At 41.2% G+C, this 10,331-nt stretch overlaps 1 protein-coding gene and 1 long non-coding RNA gene across 4 annotated transcripts; one reads left to right on the forward strand and one right to left on the reverse strand.

The window, feature by feature from the left end:
• Positions 1-918: 918 nt before the first annotated feature.
• Positions 919-3,928, forward strand: LOC146575502 (uncharacterized). Its single transcript, XR_014892138.1, has 2 exons — positions 919-2,563; positions 2,690-3,928. It is a non-coding gene; the product is annotated as an uncharacterized LOC146575502 (long non-coding RNA).
• Positions 3,673-10,235, reverse strand: LOC146575503 (serine/threonine-protein phosphatase 4 catalytic subunit B). Of its 3 annotated transcripts, none has more exons than XM_085270225.1 (9): positions 10,121-10,235; positions 9,152-9,432; positions 8,103-8,154; positions 7,964-8,014; positions 6,170-6,271; positions 5,884-6,057; positions 5,634-5,760; positions 5,324-5,513; positions 3,673-4,441 (listed from the first exon to the last, which is right to left on the reverse strand). In XM_085270225.1, exons 2-9 carry the CDS (start codon positions 9,259-9,261, stop codon positions 4,312-4,314), a joined length of 936 nt encoding a protein of 311 aa, XP_085126351.1. In that variant the 5' UTR covers positions 9,262-9,432; positions 10,121-10,235; the 3' UTR covers positions 3,673-4,311. The 3 variants fall into 3 exon arrangements, with proteins under 3 accessions (XP_085126351.1, XP_085126350.1, XP_085126349.1); XM_085270224.1 differs by having other exon boundaries at positions 10,082-10,224; XM_085270223.1 differs by having other exon boundaries at positions 9,957-10,178.
• Between the last annotated feature and the right edge of the window lie 96 nt (positions 10,236-10,331).

Genomic DNA, 10,331 nt, shown 5'->3' on the forward strand with positions numbered 1-10,331 from the left:
ATTTGTACCTTTCAATTGTGTCTGTTTGTGCGTCATGCAAATAAACCTTTGGAAAGAATGAAATGATATCATATATTCCTTATTGGCCTACATTTGTACAAAATTCCAAATTATATACACAAAGTCATAGAAATCACCACTCCAATTGGTCATCATGATTTTAATATTCTCTTTTTCCATAACAATGAAATACGCCTTGGACAAATATGACACATCAATATTTCATTAGTGTTGTCACATCACATCCTGTAAGCATCGTCTGTCTGTGTCTTTTCCCTGAAAATGAATATTTCCAGCCAATATAGGCAATTCATCAACATGGCTGGAGTTATATACAGTCTGTATAAGTGTGGTTAATCTAATGAAGATTTGTAAGGAGACGGCAGTTACTGTGAATTCACAGCAGTTACACAGTGATTAGTAATAAACAGCCAGTGAGAGTGAGTGGATATGACTGTTCCCACCACTAACACATGACCATAGGCCACTACTAGATTAACTTGTGACACATCTGCACCTGCTGCTATGATCACATTGAGTAGAGGCTGAGTGGCTGCACTTACCCCTGGTACATCCAAATCTACCCACAAACATGTTGAAAGATGCAATGCCAGCAATGTGGATTGTCAACACTGAAAACAATCAGTAAGCAAAGACAACAGGGATCAATTTTTTCTGTTTATTTAGCACCCACAACATTTGTAGTCGCCTTCTGCACGGGGGAAGTCCACACACACCGTGTGGTACCACTTTCCACAGAAGGTGCAATCTGCAAGATTGAATGAGATTGTCAGGGTCATTGTCTGACTGTTTATTACTAATCACTGTGTAACTGCTGTACATTCACAGTAACTGCCATCTCCTTATAAATGTTTATTAGATTGACCACACTTATGCAGACTGTATATCACAACTAGGGATGGGTATCGAAAACCGGTTCTTGTTGAGAACCGGTTCCCACTGTTTCAATTCCTTGGAATCGTTTGCCACTTTTAAAAACGATTCCCTTATCGATTCCAGTCGCCCCGAATGACGTCATCACGTTGAGTAGCGTCTTTTACCCAGTAGGAAACACGGCGCCTGAGCGGCACAAACGCTCAAAAGTTTGGTTACACTTTATGAGAAAGGATGACAACAGGGCAACGTGCAATACTTGCAAAGTAGAGATTTCATCAAAGGGAGGAAACACTACGAATATGCAAAAGCATTTGCTCAAAAAACACGCGATTGCTTTCAACGAATGTCGTGTTTTTGATCCGCTCCGGACTAGCGAAGCTCAACCCAGCAGCAGCGGTAGCGTTTCCACGTCCTCTCCCGTTAATACTGCAGGTAACTAATCAATTAGCATTGCATATTATGTTAGCGCGATTTACCTTATTACAAAACCTGCTATTACTGTGCGTTGCATTTAGATAACCATGATGAGAGAAACAGAGTCTGGCTGGCTCAGATGCTGCCAGTTGTTGCTGCAGTCTACCGGTAGCGTCTCCTTTCAGGCCAGGATAGACGAATGTCACCCAGCAGTGTCTAAGTTTGTGGTCAAAGGCTTGCACCCATTTGCCACAGCAGATGCCCCCGATTTCACTTTGGTAAGTGAATGTGTTTAATTGTAGGCAGGGACATTACTGGATATTCTTGTGTAATTGCTACAGAATAATTTATGTTAAACTTTGTTATTGCTACAGGAGAATATTTATTTTATTATTTTACATATACGTTTTTTTTCCTGGGGACCCTGTGACACCCCATTGAAGAGCCGTAGGCTGTGGATCTCTTAAGATCCCACTGTTGGGTTTGTAAGGCCATGTTACTCCTAAATTTCTATCTTGTTCAAAGAGAAGATATAAAACAAAGTTCTAAGCTAATCGACCTTAGTGTTCTCCTTTTTTAAAAATAAGAATCGATAAGAGAATCGATAAGGAATCGAATCGTTAAACAGAATCGAAAATGGAATCGGAATCGTTAAAATCTTATCAATACCCATCCCTAATCACAACCAACTCTAACATGTTTGTTTGCAGAGGGAAGACACAGGCAGACTATGCTAACGACATGTGATGTTACAACACTGGTGAAATATTAGTGTGTTCACGACATTTTTCGTATGGGCAAAAGTATTGATATCAGGATGGTGATTCTTATGTGTATGTCATTTGGCATTTTGTACAAATGTAGGCTGATAATAAATACATGATATAATTTCATTCATTTCAAAGGTTTATTTGCATGACGCACAAACAGACACAATTGAAAGGTACAAATGTGCATGACACGAATTCAAACGTGGTGCAGATGTGTGTCACAGGTTGATCTGGCTGTAGGCTGTGGCACTTGGCCAGAGGTGGCGCTGGTTGACTCGAGTCCATGTTAGTGCACAAAGTAAACTGCTCGCTGTAGTTGTGAAGCAAAAACGCTGAAATCGGAGAAATAAACCGTGCGAGGGGAACGATAACGACGACAAGAGTCTCCCGATCGTTTACTCTTGCTGTCCTGTGAACAACAACGGCGTGGTGTTACTTGTTTGCTGTTTTCGCGATCGCGTCGCGCATGAGGATATCACCAGGTAAACTCGCCACATTTTTAAACATTTTGTTGTTCAACAGCCTCAAGACTGACGGAGTGTGTTTGAGACAACCTCACAAGTGTCACAGGTGACACATTTGGCGTTTTTTTGCTGGTTTGTCGGTAGGAGCTCCTGAAACGCAAGACTGCCACACATCTGTTCGACCAACGCCAGTTGATCTAAACGCCAGTAGATCTGGAACACCGGCTGTGTGCGTACAGCAACCGCGTGTGAAAAGTGGTGAATAAAGAGATGCTGAAAAGCGTGTTCATGCAAACACTGTCAGGTCTGCCGTGATATGTTTACAATAAGACTTATGGTCCCGAACCTCTGCGCACAGCGTCTGCAAATCGGGGCTTTCATCTTTACGCAGGACTGTAAGCTGTCGTCTGTGAGGCGTGAGCGGTGTTTGTTTTTAACATAGTTCACGGTGGAGAAGTTACTGACATAATGTGGATCCGAAGATCCATAACTGGCCTATCTGGGTTTGAAAGTCGATAAATGCACGGCGTTTCGGCGGGTATACCGGCTTCCGCGAGTGTGACGCTTATTTTGAGCGATGAAAAAATAAGATATAATTTTATTTTTATATTTCAAAATCACAATAATCTTCCAATTTAGAACTACAAGTTTAAAAAAAGAACTAAACAAATAAAATACACTTCAGCTAAATACTTCTAATTTCTTTTCCCAAACCACCCGGAGCCGCAGTATAAGGACTAAAGAGCCGCAGGTTTCCGTCCCCTGGTCTAAACAAACAATGATGCTATTTTGACAATTAGTGTATTGTGACTAACATCTTAGACAAGAGGATTTTTTTTAGTCTGCTTTAAATAACAAACTGACAACTGTGGATTTGTAGCCATCTTTCATAAGGAGGTGCAACTGAATTGATATATCAGCATAGATACAAAACCTTTATTTTCACAATATCAAAATTGACACACCTACAGAGAAGTGTAGATTAAAAGAAATTAAGAGGGCAATGGTTAATACATGACTCGTGTTGGGAGTCGTTACATCTCTGGTGTTAAGATGTGAGGGTGTGGAGCTCTCGGGAAGCTCTTGTTAAAAGGAGCACATGTGGTGGGAGACAGTTAAACAGCAAATAAAGAGAAGAGAGGGCATTTTGTTTAATCCTGGCAGCAACAATTATACAAAAATCAAAAACAGAGACAACATATGCATTGAAGGAATTTCTAAAATGATAAAACTGAAGCTTCCTACGGCTGCATACTTTAGAAAAATCATGAAAAAGGAGAAGGAAAAAAAAGAAGAAAAAAACAGCACTCCTTCCAAATACGTCTAAAACTAAATGACAGTGTCTGTCACAGGAGGGGGACAAAACAAAAAAACAAAAAACAACTACTACAATTGTAGTGAAAGTTGAGCCAGGAAAGGAGAAATTCATATCTACACAGAGTGAGGAAGATGAGAACAAATGGAAGGAGAGCAGAAAGAAATGGCCATCTTTATGTAGCTGAAGAGAAATGACAACAGTCATGGGCCCATTAACCACCTCGTCCTTACACCTTCCACAGTGACTGCTCTGTCAGGCTTGGGCAGTAGGGCAAAAAAATCCAGCTCTTCAAGCTGAAGCTGTGCAGGAGCTTGGCAGGGTTTGGCAGGTTTTCTGTCTCACTGCTTTGAGTTCACACTGACAGAACGATCCAGCGGCAGGATGGAGGGCAGCTGATTTGAAACGGTACTGGAAATTTGGATGTGTCATGGCTGTCTGCTCAAAGACTTCACAGGAAATAGTCGGCTACTGGTTTCTTGGAGGGTATGCCTCTGGTCTCTTGTGGTGCTGCTTCAAATATGATGAACTCCCGCTGTAGATGCTCATCCAACTCCAAGATGGCTGCTACATTACCACATCTGTTAGGAGAGGAACAAACATTGGTTATACACAAAAAGAGCCTTGTGTATATTTAATTAGCACAGTTTCAAACATTTCTTTGGTATGAAACAACACCGAGATGGCCTTAACCATGCCTGATCACTGGAAACTTTTCCTTTTATTAGTCATGCAATGTATGTAATCCCATCTATTCTGATTGTCAGTGGCCTTTCGTGTCGCCTGTCAAGAATAGAATGAGTTATATCAACTTTATATAGACCATGTTTCATATTTTGATCGAGGAAAATTTCTTTCACTGTAATTATTTTTAGTGTTTTATCACCCAGCCATAGCACAATGGTATAAACTGCTCTATAGATAAAAGTTTCCTTACTACTATGCTTGTTAAAATGCATTCCCCAAAGTGAGTATTGTTTTGTATCTATGCCAATTGGGTCAAAGCAGCAGACTGACATGTATGAAGCATTATGGGGAATCAAAATGTTACACAACGGCTTTTAATGCTTATTTGTCACAGGGGTAACCATCTCATATTTCAACAGTAGTAAGGTAAACAGAACAAATAGTCTGTTTATAAAGTAATCCACCATGAATGGAGGCTTGACTGGCCAATTCAGCTGACGTCAGTTGATGCTAGAACAAACCCGAACATGGTTCAACTTGTTGTACAGCAAGTCTCTACACAGCAGCAGGTATGCCTTTCCAAACATTTGCAATCTTAACATTGGCCTGCATAAGCTGTAGATTTCAATTTATAGTGCTGGAATTTCACTGGTAATTGCTGTTAATACTAAGACAACATGATCCGCCTTTGGAATATTTCAGGGACCAAATCAGTATTTGCATGACGAGGACATCTTTCCCCATTCAAGATATCTGAGATTAATGTAGCTATGTACCTGTAGCAGTAGTTGGGTGCTGACCACACTGTGAGCACCGTCTCATTGAAGTGCCACTTGTAGCCTTCCATAACTAGCTGATGAGCTCGACAGATCATGTGGATGTCGTTGGCGGCGTTGAACTGAGCCACTACGTCACTCCCAAATAAGTAGCCGGCACCTCTAGGACTCACCCCCCAGCCTGTGGTGTCTGAAAACAGAGAGAAACTGGTCACACAAACACATCCGTCATACAGTCCTTTAATTCTCCACTGCTGTTTCTTGTTAACGTCAATTTCAATTTTTAGATGTCCAAGTGAACTGTCTGTACCTTCAGGGTCTGACCACAGGAGGTCACACATTGGTCCATCATGGGGCACTTCCTGTTTTCTATCAATGGTCCGGATCTGATCCAGTGTCTGGATGGAGGGAGACAATCCCCCGTGCACACAGAAGATCTACAGACACAGAATTATATCAAAACAAATGAAACAGCTACGTTACACAGGGAGTTTTAAAAGCAGTAACATGTTCAGAAGAAAACGCTACATATGAAGTAAGTGCTGGATGATGTATCTAACCTTGCCATCGATAATAGCAGAGAGAGAAAGGTAGTCGAAAATCTCTGTGCAGTATCTCCAGACAGTGACTGAGCCATATTTGCGGAGGCACTCGTCATAGAAGCCGTAGACCTGGGTGATCTGCCGGGACTCGTGGTTTCCCCGGATCAAGGTAATCCGGTCTGGATAACGTACCTGGATCGTACAGCAGAGATAAAAGATGAAGAAAAGGGAGTTCTGACACCCCGTGGGAAAGTAAATGTAAAAACTGTGACTGGTGTAGCTCAGCAGTGGACAGACAAACTACCTTAAGAGCTAGCAACAGAAGAAAAGTCTCCACACTGTAGAAGCCTCTGTCCACAAAGTCACCCATGAACAGATAATTTGTCTCCGGGACATCTCCTCCCACCTGTCATGCAGAAAAATGAAAAAGAAGCCCTTTAAACAGATGCATACTGGTAATTTAATGTGCACAAGTCTCTACCTCCCCAACTCACAATAATGGGCTCCAAGACCTGCAATGCACCAAGATTGAACCATACCACTAGGGCTGCACGATTTTGCATAAAATGAGAATCACGATTTTTTGGCTTAGAATTGAGATCACGATTCTCTCACGATTTTCTTTTCCAGTATAAATATTTATCGCGCTTATTAAATGCACATCAACTTCGTAACAGTTGAGACTGAACATAAAAACAATAAATAAACATAAAAACAACAAATGTCTCACATTTTGTCGTTGCTGCAAAATGTTGTACTGCTTGAAATTCCATCTCCACCGTTGCTCGACGCTGCGTGTATAGAGCAGGCAGTGCAACAATAGAAAAATAGTTGCGGGACGGCACTGTGTCGCGTTTGTCTAGGGTGTTGATCATTTTCCTAAATCCCTCGTTTTGCACAGAGTTGATGGGAGCCATATCTTTGGTCAGGTGATAAGTGATAGCCTCCGTAATTTCTTTGTGCCTGCGGGAGTTCGACGGGTATAGGGAAGCGCTGTATAAGGTTCCCGTTATTGATGTTTGGGTGGTTGACCGGGACGGATTTTCTCCTGTCACTTTCTCGTCATCCCTGACGTGCTCTCCGTTGTTGTTTCCCTGCTAATTTTAGCATCACACGGCACAGCTTCTGTATCACGTGGTATAAGGCTCCGCCCTTGCCATTTGTTGAGCAGGAAGAGTGAGCGCTTGTTTTCATGCAGAGTACGTCCCGGATCAAAATGCGGTACAATCGTCGTCGTTTTTTTTTTTTTTTGTTTTTTTTTTAATCGTTGTCATTTGGAAATGAGCTCGCACATAAGTATGAATCGAGATTGCGATTTTCTAACGATTAATCGTGCAGCCCTACATACCATATCTCAAAATATTACCTCACATGAGATTAGTAAAAGAAACTAGCATCAATTCACTATTTGGACGACATTTTGGTCCAATACTGACTCAAAGCTACACTGGGTATCGATACATTGGAGCAGCAGTGTACTGCTTGCACCCACTCTCGCTCTTCATTACGTCTGCTGTAAATCTTATTGAGAAGCCTCTACTGGAGCATTTACAGCAACATAACATGATGCCAAGTTTCTCGTCAGCTTCACTGTGTGAGTGTGTGAGGAGGTGTACTCACAGGAAGAGCCATAACAGGAGAAACTAGGATGTCCATAAGTAACAGCAGTATGAAATGAGACTCATGCATATTTTAGCTGAAAAATAAAAATGTACCCCCCCCCCCCCCAATTTTACTAATACCTTTTCACTGGATTTATATTCTTAAATATATTTATTGATGAATTTAGGAGCGCAGTGTGAAAGCTGAGCGACACGTTGCCTTAAACATAAAGAACGATACCCAGATTTTCATCAGAATTAAGAATACGAATTATTCATTTAATACAGTTATGGAATCAGTACTCAGTATGGTCACACACTCAAACTCCAGGCAAGAGTATCAAATTTAAAAAGCTGCATTTATTTCTAATAACTAACCAAGTTTAGTAGTGCTGTGCAGGATTGTAACTCAGCAACAGCAGTATCATACTTAAACGATGAAATATAACCCAATCAGAAGCAAAAGAGATTTTAAAAACAAATAGAAAAAAACTTACTCTAAAAAGTTCTTTCAAGTCATAGAACTGACCGTGTATATCTCCACAAACCTGTAAGAAATAACAGGAGAAACATTATTACCACATTTATCTGACATCCAGGCAAATTCGGAGACAACAGTGAGTAGATGTTACTTACCGTAACAGGAGAATCTACTCTCTGGACATTGCTTTCTTCAACCAAAATCTCTCTAAAGAAATAAAAATACATATGTGTATTTATTAATAAACAAATAACGCACAACAGCACAAGACTAACAGCAGACATAAAACAATCCTTGAGTTACAGACAAGCACCCCCTAGTGGCCACATCTACCGTTTCCTGTTGTGACTCCAGAAACACAGCTGACAGGTGATGTAACTGCAACTTGAAAAATATCCAAACTAAACAGATCGACTTTTTGAAGCCCAGTGACAGATCCGGGGGGGGGGGGGGGGGGGGGCACCTTCACTCCTCCACCAACCACAATAATCATTTCAAATTAAGATCAGATTGCTTAAATTGTTTCTCCATCATCCTTATCTGAGTTACTTGATTATTTAATAATATCCAGGAGCAGCTGATTGGCTAACAAAGGTCAGTCAGGATAAGGCTCCATTTAATGAGTCTGTATGGCAGTTTGCATCCAGTAGACTTATCCCAGTTCTTCCTAGTTCACAATAGGCCTGTGATTGGTCTTGCGCCTTATCCTATAATGATCGTAGCATACCTTTGCGTATATTTTTTTTTTCCTGGACTCCTCCAAGATCTTCAATCTTGATTAAATTTAGTCTATTCCTGTTATATATCGTTAATAGATAAATATATTTTCTTTAAAATTTTCAGCTGTAACTGGTCAGCGTCTGATGCAGGTCTGGCTAGTTTAGTTAATCAATTTTTGGCATCTGTAAAACTGTGCCAAATCAAACATGCGGAGCTCACCCATGTAGTGACCCCTTTGCCGAAACAGCCATTGGTCTGCATATAGTTAAGACAAAGAGGCTGCCCCATTACTTTTGAACATTACATATAAATATATTTAAGCTCTACTAAATATCACCCCTCTTAAAGTACGTTTAATTCGCAATCCTTCCCGTTCTTTAAGTATTCAGAAATAAGACAACAGCTAAACAGTTTTCTGCCTTGAATCGAGAGTGTATAATTGATTAAATAAAAGTGCTGTTGGTCCAAGCACACTGATGCTTACCTAGCTTTGGCACACAGTGCTTTGACTTCATTTTCCTTGATGAGCTCACAGCGTCTGAGCTGCTCTATCTGTCGGTCCAGGTCACTGATGTCCCCCATTGTCACACACATAGGGAGAGCTGCTCACACACCAGGCACACACTCCTCTTCTCGCACACTGGGCTCGCTTAAATATGTGGCTCCAAGAGCGAACAGCCCAAACAAAAACTTCCTCGAAAGCAGCCAGGGGGCTTCAGCTCTTAAACGTCAGGGTATTGCTACGACGATGCTCGGAGTGACGAACTGCAGACAAAAAACATAAATTAGGTTATTCAACCGAAGTAATTCCGAGCTAAACATCGCAATAACAACCTGGTAGGCGGATAATCCAGTTTAGGTAATGTCTGCTGTATGATAAATAAGACCCGGTCGTACATAGAAATCCCTAACTAAACGCCAATTTAACACACCACTGTGAAAGTCATACGACTAGTTTGTTCACACCTAACATAAAAGTAGTCTCCCACAGAAAACTGATGTTATTCGTTAGGGAATGTAAGGCCTCGGGGCGTAGCAGTAAGCTAATATTAGCACGCTAGCTTACATCACAGCTAACGACGTCAGCGAACAACTGATTCTTTGATAACTTAGCCAACCATTTTGTTTGGGAATTTGAACAGATGCTTCACAAAAATGTCTGACAGTCGATACCAACAAACTACAGATAATCTATGTGCCAGAAAAAAACAAAATAAAAGCAATGTGTTAAGCGTAGTTGAAATGTTGCATGTTAGCGGGCTAATCGATGCCGACCTGGGCTAACTTACTTGGTTTTCGGCGTCAACGCTGGTTACTGCTAATGTCGCCAGTAAACTAGCTAACGCGAATAACACTATTTAAAAACGGCTCAACTCGAATAACCAAAAACAGCGAGCAAACGAAAAGAACCAACGTTAATATATTTCAGTCCATGGAGCGTCGGCTCACTCACTGGCCCCTCTTCTTCCCCCGGTCTCGTCTTTGCCGGTTTACGCCTGCCGTGCTCGTGAACACTTGCAGGTCGGCTGTAACTTCCGGTATAGGAAGCGCACTACTCAGTCTACTCAACCCGACATTCACTGTAGTGGTAATTTACAGATCGCTTACTAGTCCATCCCAAATACTGAATATCATGAAAAGTTTATTTTTGTTTTCTTTTTTTA

This window comes from Mchenga conophoros, linkage group LG4, assembly GCF_057382185.1.
Source record: "Mchenga conophoros isolate Kocher_MC1m ecotype Shallow Benthic linkage group LG4, M_conophoros_male_GT1.1, whole genome shotgun sequence".
Classification (NCBI taxonomy): Eukaryota; Metazoa; Chordata; class Actinopteri; order Cichliformes; family Cichlidae; genus Mchenga; species Mchenga conophoros.